This window comes from Tachypleus tridentatus, chromosome 7 (genome assembly GCF_004210375.1).
Source record: "Tachypleus tridentatus isolate NWPU-2018 chromosome 7, ASM421037v1, whole genome shotgun sequence".
NCBI classification, from domain to species: Eukaryota; Metazoa; Arthropoda; class Merostomata; order Xiphosura; family Limulidae; genus Tachypleus; species Tachypleus tridentatus.
This window is the reverse complement of record NC_134831.1, coordinates 43,049,708-43,068,067: the sequence shown is the minus strand read 5'-3', so window position 1 is coordinate 43,068,067 and position 18,360 is coordinate 43,049,708. Positions and strand designations below refer to the sequence as shown.

Genomic DNA, 18,360 nt, shown 5'->3' with positions numbered 1-18,360 from the left:
TAAAACAACACCTATTAAGAAGGACAAAAATCATAATAAATTTAATCCAGATGTATGTTCTTATTATAAGTACACGTTATTCGGTCCAGAGTTTGGATAAAGTGCATGTTTCTTATAGTTTCATTTTCGTGAAAAAAACTGATTACTTATCAAATCGACTGTTTAAGTGAGTAATCTGAAAGTGTTCGTATAATTATTTTCTTTGCGTTAAACTAAACTGTTTTAAAAACTTTTTCAAAACAGTGTTTTCTTCAACATTATTTTCACTATTTCAGTATCTTTGAGTATTATTACTCTGATATATTATTGCTTTATGTACAAAGCAAAGAATGGACTATGCTGTAATGTGGCAAAGCTCAGAAAAAAGTTTTATTTTTCTGAACTCTGTATCTTACTGCTTAACCATAAATATTTTATACATTTAACACAACAAATATTATTTTAATAATTTTTAATAACAACATAAGTTCAATCAGTTCCCTCTACAAGAATTTACCTTGTAAGATATTTTGTCCTGAATTAAGCCCACAGTCACCCGGCTGAGAGCATGAACAGCTCCAGCTACAAAACCAACGACAGATAGAAACGTATCGTCTTCTATTAACGTCTGTCCATATGTCTGAAAAACAGTAAGAAAGTAATTTTGAAATAAAAAACTTTCTTTCAACACTCCAGTTAGATTGTTTTAACACAGTCCTGAAGTTGTTACTTAGTTTTTAAATGTAACTTCTGCTTATTTTATATAAGGTTAGAAAACTGCACACAATGGTTTCTTGCAGAGTTTGTTCCATGTCGCACAAGAAGACGGTTTATAATGACAATAAAATTAGTATTTTTAAAGGTTAATTTTAGTTACGGTGGTTAAAAGGTACAGATACTACTTACTTTATAATAAAACATTCAAAAACATATATGGGTAATATGAGCTGATACAAACTATTGACAAAAGATAAAATTCTTTCATTTTAAGACTTTCTGTTGGTGACACATGAAGTTCAGCTTCATTATTACTGTACGGTTGTTAGTCATCAGCGTTCGCATTGGCTGGAGTTTCTTCCAATGATGTAAATAGTTTTTCATTATTTATTGTTGTTCTGTAGTCCAGAGTTTTCGTATTTAATTCTTTAAAGTGCGTATGATTTGACGTTTTGCACATATGTGTTACTTCATTCGCTGCTGTTTCTTCCTGAATTAGAAATATGAATAAAGTTCTTCTATATGTGTAGAAACTGACTATATATTATTATGGAAAATAAAAGTACAAACTTTTCTTATTTTTAAATTGGCTGGTAAAGCCATCATTTTACAAAAGGATGATTTCTTTGAAAAACACTACATTTCATTAATATTAAACACTGGCTGAGCCCTTTACATGAAAATTTAATTCCACCAACGTTTCTATATATTGTTATAAACACCTGTCCTCACAGCTTCGGTTCACGTAAGCCAAAATTTCTTCAGAAATACGTAGTAACACAAAATTTTTTTGAAGAATAGGATCTTAAGTACTGAAGAAAGAAGAAAAAAGCAGGTACTCCTCAACTGGTGAAACATATCTGGAACACAAAGAGTAATGGTACTTATCAATAATTTATAAAACTCTTAAGCTCATTTTCAAAAATTTTTGCTAGGAATAATGAAGCGTTTAAAAACGTGATGGAAATAAGAAAAGTTCTTTTACTGTTATGTTTGGGTTTAATGAGGAGATACTTATCTTACAAACAACTCATGTTTATAAATCATCTAGATTTGTATTAATTATGTGATCAACATGAAACACGAACAGAAGTTAAACGGAGCATTTTAGAGCGTTAAGAGAATATATATATATATAGAGGTTCAGTATATGTGGTTGAAACTGAATAATTTTTATAACTTGGTTGGAATTTAACATATGTCTGTAGAAACCTTACTATTCAGAATTAAAAGATTCCCGGCTCGTTTAACGAAAATTTCCAATGGTAAACAAGTAGGACTTTTTCATAACTTATGATGAAGATTCACTTTGCAGTCTGAAGTTCCTTTAATAAGCTATTTCATTCAGACTCTCTAACCTATTTTAATTCTTATGGTAATTCTTTATACATGAGTAACCCATCAGTAAAATGCCACCGGTAAAACTTGCCGTTATCAGAAACAAAGCAGGAACACTTTCTATAATTTAGTCGTTGTAAAAATATCTGAAAGAATGTTGAACGTTTACTTGTTAATAAAAAACTAAACTGACGTAAGAATTAATTTTATACTATAGTGATGAGATTAAACAGCATCACTCCACATAACGCAGCCCCATTTATAACGTTAGAAACCAGATTTCGACAATACAGATAATCCAAGGTGTAGCTTTATGTTTAACTACAAACATTGAAACCAACACACAAAACTAATAAATAAAACTCATGTGTAAATTATAGCTTCAATTTCTGATGTAATACAATATCTGGGTCTTTCGAATATCTTCCTCCAGCCTGGTATCTAAAATGTCATTCAACTTCTTTCAACAACTACGATTTAATATTTCAAAATTTCATAAATTTAATGAAAGAACAACCTATGACGCATAACCTTTTGAAGATATTGTAAATATTTTAAAATAAATATGATGAGTAATGAGTTCAAATAATAATATGCAGGATCTGATGGGTTGTATACGACTAGCTGGGGTACCCCTACCCTGGACGGCAGTTATGTGAATTCGTGATTAATGAAAGGTTGTATTAGAATATGAAAAGTTGTTTCATTTATACATAATTTTAAGAAAACGCCCGTAAAAAACAGCAAAAACAAAATATGAAACGGTAAGTTTGCATATATTTCCTCATAAAACCACCAAACCTTCTTGCCATTTTTTGTGAAAGTCCATTAACAGGGCCAAAGTAGTGGTTACAAAAACGGAGCACAATATTCATATGTTCACAAACTGCTAATTGTTTACATGGACATACAACAGACAGTAATATGATATTTATGCAGTTGGTGCCAGCGATTTACATCCGCGTTAGATGCTTTCATGACGTCATATTTGTACCCTGAGAATGAAGAAAAGTTCTACGTAATTAGAAACGAAGACGAAACGGAAAATAGTGACTTCTAAAGCGAATCTACATGTACACACAATAAAATATTTGCAAAGTTGTGGTTAACACATCGCGCGGTAATTTTTTTTCAGTGTCATATAAGAAACAGTTCCATTATAGTATGATTTTACAATCTTTATTATTTTCTTCCAAAATGTTCTAAATATTTGGGACTTGTACAGTGAAAAAAATAACTGTTAAAATAAAAAGATGTGAGGATATTGATGATTTTGAGTAAAAAGTAAAATAAGGTACTAGAAAACTGAAACTAGGAGTTTGTGTTTTATTTCTAAAAGTGTCACAAAAGTTTACAGAAATTTGTAACTTACCCACCAGAAGCAGGTTGTAGATTATTAGGGTTTACAAAGAATGTCTGCACATTATTCATAAACAGAGGAGTTACAGCTAACCCTGAAGCAACTATCCCTGTCACGAAGCCTTTCTTGTTGGGAAATAACTGTGAAAAAAATATTAATTTATTTTGTGGCGTGTCTTTTGAAATAATCAAGCTAAATGTTATATCAATTTGTAAGTTTAAAAACGTTTTGTATGAATTATATATTATCTGGATATTAATATCAACTATATGTATTTGCATCAACAGACACATCCATTTTGTTTTAGATTTACTGGATTATTCAGAAGTGTATAAGAAAAGAAAGCGAAACCATGTTTACACATTAGTGATAGTTCCATGTAGGCGAGCATACCGCACGCCAAAATGTGATGGGGCACGAACCACTATCGCTACCCCGTTGTATGTCCTAACCTCATTTGTCATATCAAAATTCAGAAATAATTTTTTTGTCAAATCAAGTTTCATTAAGGTAGAGGCAGAAACCAAGCACTGAAGGCAGTCAAATGTCAGTAAATTCCATTGTGAATGAACCGAAATAAAGGTCATTCATAAAATGTATTCGTCAGCTATTCACATAATAATAATTATAAGAAATCAACTAGTTGTTTTTGTTGTTTTGAATTAAGCACAAATCTACACAAATGGCTATTTGTGCTCATCCAACAAAGTGTACTGAAACCTGTTTTTTTAGCTTTGAGTCAGCAGACATGGTGTTCCGCCAGTGAGATGCAAACATCAATGAGATTTACAACTGATATGTAGAAAAAGTAAGTTGGTAACCCGAAGATCCAAAATGTGTTTTAAACATGTTTCTTAGCAACATAATTATAACCTTCTATAATTGTTAGTCTGTGTACTTGAAGTACAAAATGAAATATAGACATAAAAAGGGGAAAATATTTCTTGATTTATTAATTTATAAGATTACACTGATACACTTATAATGTATCACGACAACCCCATCTTGGCTCCCTTTGAACCACGTCATTAAAATATAAATAAACAGACAATATTATAACTATTGCATTCTGGCTTTCATGACATCTCCTATTTTCAGAAATGAATCGTCACGTGGAGTGACACATACAGAGTTTAGATTCCTAGCGGAATAATTACCGATACCCTTCTCATAAGAGTTCATACAACTGTGGTGAATTCAAGAATTAAAACAATTCGAATACTTAATTTATCGTGTATTACTGTTGTAGGTTAGCTATGGACGTTAACATGGGTATATAAATGTATAAACTTACATATATGGTGCTTTATTGCAATTGATATAAAACAGTTAAATGATATTTTCTAAACGAATGAAATGTGAAATTATCTGTTTTTAAATATTCCTAATTGAGATATTTTCGAAACAACTGTGCTCACCTCAACAGCAGTGACCACTGGGTAGCCATAACAAAAGACAAGTTCCAAAGTGTCAATCACTCCATAAGTGATTATAGTTGTTACGAGGCTGTATTCTATACTCCAGTACGTTGCTGCTATCCCAAAACTAACAGACGAAAATGTTTTTTTATTTAACTTGAATAAATACGCCAGTACGAGAACTACGAGTGTTACACACACATAACATTCATATTTACAAAAAGTATATATTATATGTAGAGCTGTCTTTGAGGTCGAAAAAAAATTACCATCTCTCCTGTTCCATTTTATTACTTTGATATTTGCTCTACCAATACACTATCATTATTTTGGATTTATTTCTGTTCCTATATCTATACAGTATATCTATATTGTCCACTTACAGCGCCACTATTTCTAATTTTTCTACGTCATATCAACATATTTCATAATAACATATCGCAACGTCATCTATGTTTTTCTGATCAAACTGTTACCTGTTGTCAATACAGTTAATAATGGAAATATCTCTTGAGACAGTTAATAGCATTACCTGAAACAAACAAAAACACCTTTCTGCAGGATTTGTTGATGTACTTTAGTAGACAGTAACGTGTTATTTCTGGTGCTTTACTTGTGGTAAAATTATCGCTATAAATTAACTGGTATTGTATTTGTGTTCAGAGAGTTACAAAGTCCTCACAATACATATTCCTATGTTCTTAATTTCCATACTACTAATAAATTTCCTGTCTTGCATCGTGTTTTGATCTTCAGAGTTGAACAAATATTATATTATAAGCAATCCACTACAGTAACATGTTTTGTTACTAAGTCGGTTTATTAGTATTATTTGAGAGATAATGCTAATTTCAATTTATGTAATGACAACAAGTTAATGTATTTCTTAAGTAAACGTTTACTATACTCACGTTTACTTTGAAACCTATTTTCAAATACATTAAATTTTCAATATAAGCTCTGATACGAAGGTAAGATTAACTTATAACCTTACTAATTGACCGAGTGACTTAAAAGAAAAAACAAAAACAACAATAATTCTCACTTTTATCAGTAAATAACTTTTCTAACTCTGCATTAAGTAAACTCAACATTCACTGAATTTCTTAAATTTCGAGAAAATAAGAAATCCGAGAGAAAACTTTCATGGAGTTGGTTTCAAAATTTATAAATAATCCAAATTTCAGTTAAGAGAAAATTCCTGTCCAATTCTAGCAATACAACATAATATCAGTGCTATTAATTATTTTAATGAATTAAGAAATCGAGTTAATTTAATAATACGTGCATATTGAAAATGAAATTTGTGAGGGCGTCACTATGTTAATACAAACTTTACTGAGTGTTGTTAATTACAGGTGTATTGAGATTGTATATTATTACTATTTACATCCATGAATTAAACAGACCTGTTGCCATTTTTTCTATTACTTATTGTTATTATTACATATGAATAGAAACATACATCTTACCAAAAAATACAAGAACCAATAATAATGCTCCAGCGACGTCCAATGAGACAACCTAATTTGCCTCCTAAGTACAACAATGAACATGTAGATATAAATCCATAGAAAATCCAGCTAGTTTTTTTCATATGTTGTGTCCTTATTGACTCTTTGTTTCAGGTAAGAAGTTATGTAAGGAGTAAAGTTTCCAAACGTTAGTACTTTACCGAGTGCCAGATAAAAGAGGAAACACCAGCAACTGACACCAAGAATCGAACCTCCATTCTGCTAATTTTCTATACGAATAAAACTAGTACTTTATAGTTTTAACAAAATTAGGAAAATATTTATCCATAGTTATGCACATCGAGGTTATAGAGCATATAACTAATCAACCATACAACTACAACTGTAAATAGTGTATTGGTTATTTGGTTTTCATTGTTTGACCATTACTTATAGCAATTCTTTAGTATTATAGACACTCCAGTGGCACAGCGGTATGACTGAGGACGCACAGTGCTATGAACCAGGTTTAGATACTTTTGTTTAAACAAGTTGAGTAAGGTTCACCTCATTTTCTTCAGATAATTTTGTTAGAACTCCAGTTGAGATCGAAAATTGCGTGATCCTAACACAATATCGAATAATAAGGAACGTGCAATACATGATACATCTGGTTTATTTTAGTACGTGTAACTATTTACTGAAACAAAGGTTTAGAATAAATAGAAGCCCAGCATGTATAAAACTGAAATTAGGAAAGTGGTATCTAACTAAAAGTAAATTTGGAATATATCAAGTCTTTGTAAACGGTAGATATTTTTATCTTCTTGTAATTAATAAACTAAAAGTCACTATGAAACGAGATTAAAGAGTAAAATTTGTAATGTTTATACTGTAACAGCACTGAATTACTTTCCGCTACCGCTAAAATATAACAAAAATATGAATTGTAATAGGTATCTGTTATATGAGTTTGTGGATTTACAAAAATAGCTACTTACAGAGTCCAATATTGTATATTTCTTTTAAAATATATATTTTGGACAAAAAGTAATAGTTATTTAACCGTCACAGAAAATATGATACATGAAAACTAAGAAATGCTATGACTTCATAGAGAGGGAAACTTTTATAAAATTATTTTTATTCTTGTATAACAACTGTTCTGTTTGTGTGCATGGGCACAACTTAATAAATATAGATGCATAGGTATAACAAGCTAAAATCTTGCGTTTCAGAACAGATGGTTTGAAGCAACAGTGTAAGTGTAATCTTTTTTATTGTTTTACAGTTACGGACATAAACAAGACTGGAATGATGTAAGAAATTGTGTATGTATTGAGCTTGTTGGAAAATTTATTTTCTATACTAACAAAACAATATTTCATATTCCGAGATGACGAGAAAGCCCAATTGGAGAAATATATATATATGTAAAAACGGCTGGTATCGGTAGAGAAAGCTCTATGTAGAGGAGCGATCAACGTTTCGACCTTCTTCGACATCGTGAGGTTCATAAAGAAAGAAACAGGAAACTGACCCACAGCTGACCACATGTTTGAAGGGTGGTGTATAACTCAGCGTAGGAATGTAGAGAGTGTTCTAAGATGTGTGATTTTATTTATTAATGTAGGTATAAAGGTGTTTCTTTATGCTTTCTCCTTCCATGGAACAATTGAGCTCTGGTTTTACAGGGGCGTCAAACAGCAGCTGGTAACATTGGTATGTTGGAGAGAGCATCCTTATTGACTGAAGGCCTTTGCTTGTGTGGAAATAATGTATCTTTTAGCAGGAAAACGCTGTAATCCATAATGTCCGCAGGACAAAGGACTTTTTTATGGCGTATAACGTGACTCTTTTAGACCATCGAGCGTGTTCGCCCGAACTAAACCCAATTGAAAATGTTCGGGGGTGGATGGTAAGGGAAGTCTATAGAAATGGATATCAATTTCAAACAGTGCATGATCTTCGTGAAGTCATCTTCACCACTTGGAATAACATTATAGCCAGTTTTCTACTTGTTATATCGACCATGCCAAAGCGAATGTTTCAAGTTTTTCGCAATGACTGCCATAAAACTCTCTACTAAGACCACTTGTTGGGAATTTCCTACCTTGTTTAGGACTTCTTTTTGGTATGGTCTTAAACTTTTGACCAGCTAGTATTTAAACTTATTTCATCGTGTTCACGCTTTCCCGATTCAATTCCAAAATTTTTATTTTTTTTATTTTCCCTTTTCTTATTTTCATCTTTTGAAGCTCTACTCAAATAAGTGGTTGAGTCTAACAACGCAAAATGCATATTTTGTCTTTATCTTCATTGGCCTTAATATTTTGTCCAGCTGTGTATAAATAAATCAACTAAACAATATGTTTGTTCTGAATGGTCAGGTGGTTGAGACGCTCGACTCCTAATCTGAGAGTCGCGGGTTCCACACCGCGTCGCACCAAACATACTCCACTTTTCAGCCATCGAGGCATTATAACGAATCGGTCAATCCCACTATTCGTTAGAAAACAGTAGCCAAACAGTTGGCGCTGAGTGATCTGTTTTCCCTCTATTTTTACTCTGCTAAATTAGAGACGGCTTGCACAGACAGCCCTCGTGTAGCTTTCGTGCACGAAATTCAAAACAAACCAAAGTGTATATTAATGTATGCTAGTATCTTAATGTTGAGTTTTAGTGCGCATATCGATAAATTTCAGGACTTGCTAACGATGGTGGTCAAAACGCAAAAAACCCAAGTGCATTACTGAGCTTAAAAAAACAATGCATATTGAATATAAAATTTTTTTAAACTAGCTTTAAATCTACAAGATATATACGTACATATAATTATTTTCTTTTCGAGGTATATACAAAACAAGATCGTATGTGTCATCATTTGCCTTAATGAAAGATATGTTTCTACATCTAATAATACGGCTACATGACCTTATCTCTATAGCAACACAATTTAATTTATAATTTAACCTATTTTTTAACCCTTTCTGTTTAGTATTTCGTATTGTACGTAAAACATTAAATTTACGATTTTAATATATCAACTCTTTATTTTCTTCTTGCAAAGGCAAATGGTATTTCTCTGAAAAGATTGTCTTTGTTTATTTTATAACAAAGAACAAAGCCACATTGGTTCTTTCCTCTGTTCACTGTAGGCAAATGAACCCCGAATTTTAGCATTGTATGTACTCTTTCTTGTTGTTTTTTTTAATTACCGACGGCGGGTTACCACCAACCCAAAACTCATCAGGCAGCTTGTTTCTTATGAATTTCGAGGAAAAGCAACACGAAGGATGTATGCGCTAACCTCCTTCCTTAATTTAGCAATGTAAGACTAGAAGGAAATCAGCTTGTCATCACCACCCACCCCCAACTCTTAGGATATTGACTTTATAACACCTCCATAGTGAAAGGGCGAGCATTCGGCATTGTAAGTGCGTAATCTTTCTGCTTCCCCACTGGGAGGATACCTGAAAACATTTAGTTTCAAAATTAAGCTAGTTTGACTATAGAGGTAAAAATAGTCTGTGTTCAATTACACTCTATTACTTAAAGATAATCATAAAACGTGAAACAAACTTAAAACTTGTTCTTAAAAAGAACTGAGAACAAGACAAATTTGTTTCGATATAACGGATTTTATTTGTGTTTATTAGAACTGTTGAAAGCAGTACTTACTGTTTATTATATTTAACTTATGTTCTGAGGGAAATGACAACGTGTAACCAGCATTTTACCTCACACCACTCACAAAATTAAAGATTGAGTGTCACTCTTATTAGACATTAATAGCTTAATGTATAAAAATTATATTATGTTATAGCATGGAATCGAACGCGGTTAACTAATTTCAAAACCCGCCGCACTATCAGAAGGCCACCTGCGCCTGTTATTTATTTGTCGTCACAAACAACAAATCTTTTCTCTCTGCTATCATATTTTTTTAGAGGTCCTGTCACGCCATGACCACACCGGTCTCCCCGGTAATCGTCTACGGCCTAACGCGAAACCTCACGCCGTTGACAACCAGATCGCAACTATGGTCGCGTCCAGGATTCAAATCCTCCGCCGGGACTGTGTTTTATTCAGCCCTCTACGCTCGGTGACTCGAGCAGGAAACCAAAAATCAAAATGAAATGAATCACACACAATCAATATAACTGATTTAACATTTTGCATCTCAAAACGGCATTTCAATCGAGGGCGCCCAGAAGAAACCTTTTCTTTGCCCTACTCGTGATGTAAAATTTAACTGGGCTAGTGATTGATTATTAATAGCTAAACCGAGAAGATTTAAAGTTAACAAGTTTGTAATGCAATCTGGTGGCAAGGGTGCAATGGTGATCCACAAAAGGTAAAATATTGACTCTACAAAAAAAAAAAACACAAGAAGATAGAGATCTGTAGATCCAAAATCCTCTGAATTTGCTGTCGGGAGAAAGAAACGGGAGTACCAAAGAAAACCCACTTTGACTATCAGGGTGCCGAAAAATATACCCTGTCCCTACCCGGAACTTGCTAAAATAGAAAATCAGGGTTAGTAAAGCTTATAACAAAAACTCTAAAAAAATATACACTGATAAAATACAAATGTTAAGTCTGCACCAGAAGGATAAAAACAGGCAGTTCGTGGATACAAAACTGAGTGATCGATTCTATCTGTCTCAATGAGTCGTTCTATTTCGGTTTGGGACGATTGGTGTCTTCTTGCGAATCTTGTTTGGGTCTTCTTGCTGAACGTGATGTTGATATATGTAGCGGTTGATATGTCTGTAGACGTAATGAGCGTGGATTGAGTCTGGCATGAAACTGTCTTCATTTGTTTGGGTCCCTGCTGAAAGGTAACGTCAACGTTGCTCAGAGTAGTCTTGTTTTTCTTCTTAGCATTAATTAAGTATTGCTACTTGCAGCAGGGATAATTGGCATACATGAAGATGAAAAGGTTACTGGACGAGGGGTACTCTGACTGACAGATTTGATATGTTTAAGAGTAGTTGATCGACTTCTGGGATCGTTCGACACCAAAATGAAAATACTTTAGGTACATCTGTGGTTAAGTATATAATCCTCTACCTATTTATGCTCGGTTACGACTTTAAAAACGTGAGTAGGTAAACCTTTAGTTATGGATTCTGTGGGCTGCATGGAGTTTCGTGGAAGTTGTTATTTCCACAGAATGTTGAATTTCAGCTGGAGTTACAGAGAGATGAAAGTCCTTGATAAATACCGAGTATAAGCTAATGGAACTTTTGGTGGGAGAGCACTGAACGTTGGTATAAGTTTTCCATGGTTTATAGAGATAATCATGGTCATGGAGTGTTGAAAGCTGCATGATAAGCTTCCTCAACGAAGGATTCTAGTTTGTTTTGGGCCAACTGAGACGTTAGGTTTAAACTTGTCGATGAAAGCAATAATTTGACGAGGAGAAAAATTTACTGGCAATTTATCAAGAATAATCGGGGGTACTGATGATCTTGGCGTCAAAGGAAAGTTGTGCAATGAAAACAACATAACAGAGATGAATTTTCACGTCTGAACGCTTTAGCTACTAGTCGGACAGACATAACGCCAAGAGAATACTTCATATACTGTATTAATGTAAATTACATAAATGGTATTATTAAAATTATTATACTCCTGCTTTAACCAATATTTAAATAGGTAATTTAACTTTAAGGGTTTTTACCCGTAATAATTTAATATTCTGTATTGTTTAAGAATATAAGCTGTCCAACTTTCTTAGATATAAACATGGAGCCCAGGTTGTCATCCATTTTATAACTTTTTACGTAATTTTTTGAGCGATGAAGTCAATATGACAGATGAATTGTCACGTCTGAACACTTCAGTTGCTTGTTGTGAAAATATACAAATAAACGCACAAACACACAGGTTCCGCCAAAATAATATATTGTATTAGTGTAAATTACATGAATTGTATTACTGAAATTATTCTACTCCTGCTTTAACCAATATGTAAATAGGGAATTTAAGTTTACGGGTGTTTAACCATACAAATTTATTATTTTGTATTGTTTAAGTATGTAAGCAGTCCAACTTTCAAAGGAATACACATCCATCCAAGATTGTCATCAATTTTGTTACTTTTCACGCCATTATTCTTGTTTCAATATTTTGCAGTTTTGCTAACTGATGTAAACGGATATGTAGGATTCAGATATCTATTTTTATATATTTAAATATACGTACATTGTCATATTCCTCTCACATATTAGTTGCCTTGGTATCAGTTTTTGTTTAAATATCCGTAATCATTTTAAATTATATTTTCTGTAACTGTTAATTTAGAGTTGGTTATAAAATGGTTAAGCGTGATTAAAAGAGAAAAAGTTCAGATGAAAGTTAATTAAAGAATTAAAGGATTTTCGATGTTAGAAATAAATAATCATGAAAAGTTATTTTGTAACAACAAGGAAATCTTTACAGGTATAAATGTTTGAAACTCTATAGAGACGATTACACTTATTGTTTTGGATAGTTTTAACAGAAAAAAAATACAATTTCTATCTTTCGTACAAACGACAACTGGAAGTAAAACTCACATCAGTACGAAATAAAAAATTAAAACAACTACATAATGTTTTATACTTTACATAATGTTTTATTGTAATACACAAGTAGATACTGCACAAAAACAACCATTTACTATTGAAAAGTATTCTGGTAGAGATAAAAATAAATTATATGATTGCATAATACTTGTATATAGGATATTTGATTTGGCATTTGATTTATTTCATTTGTAACTGGGTTGAAACTTTCGTGATATCTTAAAAATGAATTAGATCCTATGCCCGCCATCAGTACCCGATGAATGCATAGGCCACCCGAATAAAGAGATTGCGGTTCGTGAATCTTGAATAGAAACAAAGGTTAGTTATTTGTATCATTATTCTAAAATATTACAAGAACTCCACTTTAATCCAGCACTGCAACCACGAATATCAAAATCTGGTTTTCAGCGTCTTGAGTCCACAGACTAACCGTTGATTTATGGGGAGTATACGTATTTTATAATTTACCTTTCTTTCTGACTATAAGATTTCAGAAAAGAATCGCAGATATGGCGAAAACAAGGCTGCCGCTATAAATATACGGATGTGTGCTTAAAATTATTTTAAACCATAGATGAATGATTAATACTCTTTCGCCGTGTTTAGAAGTCTGTAGGCTTATAACCCTCAAAATCAAATATTCATACCCGATGTGGGCGGAGAATAGATAGCCCATTCTGTCGGTTTGAGCTTAGGGTCCAACAATAAACCCTTGCCATCTGTAGATATTTTAAGAAACTACAGAAAAACAACTCTTTTTCTTAGATAAAACATTAGAGCGAAATATCTGAAAATAGTTGAATTGTTTTTTCGCTAAAAGACAAAATTCACACATGTATAGTTTCTGATAAAACCAAACACGGAAATACATCAGGATATACCATGACTGGGTTTTATCTGTCTCTTTCGTTTTTGTTTCTTTTTCATAGTTGGTTTAATTTAAACACAGTTTCGTCTAAACTATGTTATACTTTGTGTTTCCTTTCCACTATCTTTTCCATATTAACATACTCTTGTTTATTTAATTTTTTTACTTTGATAACACAAATGAAAAAAATAATTTCTCAGACTACTTAATGCATCAGAAATCTTTAAACGTATTACCTATTACTAGTGTTGGACGAGATGCCTCGTCAGCTCCTGAGATGGCAGTTCTTATGTGATTAACTATAACATATTCTCCTTTGCTTTAAACTATGAGTTTTTATAATTTCTATAACCCGAAAAGTATCTAATTGTTAATAGCACGGGAATAATCAGTGTCGGTATATGGAAGCTCTTTCAACTAATTTCCCAGTTTTGTTAAGCCGAAATCAGTTCTTCAGCACTTAATATTTATCATTTGCACTTGCAATTTTAATTTTTCACATAATCATTTCTTCAGCTGTTATTATCTTCAATGCTATACAGACATTAATATCTAGAGATAAGGGTTGCCCAACAGCATGTTAACAAGTTTTGTGCGTGTCTGTACAGGTGGGTCAAAATTCAAACCTTTTGCATAAACATCAAGTTAAAAATACGTCAATGAATTCTATAGAATTAAAACCTTTTTGAATTTAGTCTTTTTACCTCTGTGAAGATAAGAACTTAAGAAATTGTTAATGAAGACACCAATAGACTTAAACGACGGAACTTCTACATTTCGAAATTAAAAACATTATATCCTTTTGAACTGAACCAATATTTTAATAATTGTACTGCTTTGAATTTCAATAATGATTAGTTTATTGCTAATATATTTTAGATATAAATTTTAATAAATGTAAGAAAACTAGAAATGAAGGAAGTAATAAATTAAAATTGGTTGATTTATTAGAATTTTGCCGTAACTTGAATAATATTTTTCATACTAGTACTAGTGTAATATAATTAATTTTTAAAAAGATTTATGAACTTAATTTTTCCAAAATATAAACATTGATAACTGTAATAAGTTTGTTTTTTTATTTTGGACAAGATAATGCAAAACTCTTACTTGTAGATGTTATAAAATATCTTTTAAAATTCAATGGTTTATCAAGTTAAGAAAAGGAGAAAGTACAAATCAAACCTTCATATTTGGTAATTAATTTTAGACACAAAGTATTCAGTGAGTTTCAGATTACTAAAATTATTTATCAAACTATAAAAAAGTAATATAATTTCTTTGAAAAATTTAAAACCTACCATCAGTTATAAATACGAAGTTCCAAGTGGTCCACCAATATATAATGTACAGTGATAGCCAATGTATCTCAACCACAATGTTGTTCTTTCTTCTGCAATTACCTCCAAAACCTAGAATACCTTTTATATCCAACATTATAGCTGGTACATTAGGATCCTTTCAGTTAGTACAATGTTTTTATTTTATTTCATTTTTGTGTCGGCTTGCTTTTGGTTATAAAAAACTATTATTAAAGTTTTCAAACTAATTTAAGTGTAGATGAAGTTAATAACTTATTTTGTGAGTGTGAGCTTAGTTTATTTATTGATACTTTACACAAACCTAGTGTTGCTGGTATTTTGAAAATTTCAAACATAAAATACTTACAAAATGAGTAAGAAAAATATTCTAAAATCGATTGAAAACAATATTGATGAATATATTTTAAAATTAACTATCTTACATTTTATCCATCTAGATGGCTTAAATAATGGAAGTTGTAGTTACAAAATTAAAGAGATACCATAGAGATTTATTAATTGATCAGTTAAAAATAAGTTTCAAGAATTGCAGGAAAATGTTATAATTCCCATTGATAAGGCTAATTGTAATATTGGTATCACTTCTAAAATGTTTTAAACATTATGATAAAAGAAATCAAAAGTACAAAAGATTTAAACTACTAACTAATCTAAAGATACAGTAATTAATAATCACATTAAAGTTTATTATAAACTTTATTCTAAACAAAATTATTATGTAGATTTATCTTTTGTTTATAGTATTCCAAAACTCAAAATCTACAATTAAATTTAGATTTATTTCTAATTCAATAAAAACAATTATTAAACAAACGGCCATTTTATTAACTGTTTGTTTTTTGAATTACGAGGACTATCAACGCTAGCCGTTCCTAATTTAGTAGTGCAAGACTAGAGGGAAAGCAACTAGTTATCACCACCCACCTTTAAATCTTGGGCTGCTCTGTTACCAACGAATAGTGAGAGTCACCGGCTCGTTATAACGCCATCAAGGATGAAATGGCGAGCATGTTTGGTGCGACGAGGCTCACACCTTAACCAACTTGGCCATGCCGCGCCGTTCAATTAAAGAACCTACTTGATATTTTACTTGTTAAAATTAAAAACAAAAGTGTCAATAATATAGAAACCTACTTTTTTGATAATAAAAAATAATCAACTCATTTTAAAATATCTACAAAATTGTCAACAAATAAATAATATTGAAACATTTGATTTTACTTCATTCTACACCACAATTCCATTAAAGATTTAATCTTTGTTTTAAATTCATTAATAGAAGAGTTCTGGTATCCTGTTATTAAACTACAGGAAAGTAGATTTAGCTCCAAAAACATAAAAGACAAAAGTTTCTGTATTTACAATAATTATATGTTTTTCAATAGCTAGTTTTTAAAGAAGTATTAGTTTCAATGAGAGCTAACTATTCTACTTGTATAGCAAATTTTATCTTTGCTATTATGAGAATAGATTTATTTAAAACTAAACAAATTCATATATTTTATCTTAACTTATAGATATATAGATTATTTAATTAGTATAAATAATCCTGAAAAAAATGTTATTAACACTATTTATCCAGCAGAATTAGAAACTGAAAATTTTTCAACATCTATGACCAAAGCACATTATTTAAATTTATAAACTAAAATAAATGTAAGAATATCAATGTATACATTTTTTATAAAAGAAAATAATTTCACTCTATATTTTATAGTCTACCCTATTTTAAGAGTACGATACCGCACCCTTCTGTTATAAGCATTATAACTTTCCAATTATTATGATATTGTAAAATTTGTAATAAGTTACAATGATATATCAGTATTGTTGAAATACTGATACAAAATTTAATAGTTAATTCATGTGATAAGGAAACTTTAAATAAAATTATTAAACTGTTCTCTAATAAATAGCGAATTTTGTTAAATAAATATAAACAAACAAAAATTAAAGCAATTTTACTAAAAAATTATAATAACTATTTTTAGTTATGAAAAACGCAATTTAATACCGTTGCACAACTTTATGTAGATGTGCACCTTTCCGCATGTAAAGGCTTTTTTGAAAACGATAGTCACAATAGACTTAATGGGAGGTAGTTGGGACTTGTACTAGTTAATTTTTATAACTGAGTGGGACCCTTCATACTGACATAATTCTTTTACTGGGCTACCAATTAGTGCTCTTCTACCTCAATGGAGCTGGAATGCTAACTTCAAGAGGTAAATTTAATAAACTTACTTACGCCCGAATGACCTTATTTTCTTTATTCTTATAAACTTTAACTCACTTTTTCTTCTTCTTTAATTCGGAGAGGAGTTGCCTTTCCACAACTGTCTGCAGGCAGTGAAGGATGACACAGATGAAAAACGTTGTGAGCTTGAGCACCCACATCTCGCTCTTTTAATTTTTATTTCTATATCTATTATTTCTACTGCTATTTCTTTACTTCATTTTTCTTTCTGTGAGGTTGGCGAATGGGGGTGATTACTGATATACGGTGTATTCCCATCGCAATTTGGGTCCTTCTTCTCCAGTCATGTCCTAAACATAAAGTACATTTTTGTTCATAACAAATTAGTATAAAATGTATATAATAGTTTAAAAAAACACTATTTTATATTGACAAAAAGTAACATTTTACAAACCATTCCAATTTTGGTGGTAAGAAAAATATGATAAACCGCTGTCATCTTTAAAACAAAATATTTAAGCTTATTAAACTTTCTAAATAAAATGTTGAATTTTTATACATATTTTAATAGCATTACAGTCACTGAAGATAAATAATAAAATCACAACTATTAATATCACGTATTTATTAAATACTAATGTGTAAAAGAGATCAGTGTCAACAACGCTCTCTGTGTTGTTGATGACGTAATCGTAATTAAAAATTGAATATTCAATATTACTTTCATGAAGTAATAATCAATATGTAATTATTAATTTGCATATAATTTATACCTCATTATTAAATTAATTAACCTTGAAGTAATAATAAATTAAGTATTAATTTATTCCTTCATCTCAGTTTTGTTTCGTTCATTTTGTCACTGCCATCACCATTATGTTGTCCTAGTTTAAATCTTCCCTTACAGCTGAGTTACTAGCCGTTTAAAACATACCTGACCTTTTCCTATTTAAGTGTAAACCATCCATTCTAAAAACGTCCCTCCCACCACTTAATTGATCCCATAAGTCTAACTATATTAATTTCAGCCTAACATTTAGACTCCAAATTTTAGCTTCACAATTAATTCTTGTCAGTATTCCAGGCACAGTTAATTTATTGTAATTATCTTTAAATGTTTTTATTCACG

General features: G+C 31.1%; 1 protein-coding gene across 1 annotated transcript in view; it reads right to left on the bottom strand.

Moving 5' to 3' along the window:
- Window positions 1–17,431, bottom strand: part of LOC143257665 (uncharacterized) — a 49,835-nt gene extending 32,404 nt beyond the window's left edge. The window contains exons 1-3 of the mRNA XM_076516706.1: window positions 17,328–17,431; window positions 4,813–4,939; window positions 497–619 (exon numbers count right to left, since the gene is read on the bottom strand). Coding sequence (XP_076372821.1) covers window positions 497–619; window positions 4,813–4,939; window positions 17,328–17,431 — 354 coding nt within the window. The remainder of the gene's footprint in view (window positions 1–496; window positions 620–4,812; window positions 4,940–17,327) is intronic.
- Window positions 17,432–18,360: the final 929 nt, after the last annotated feature.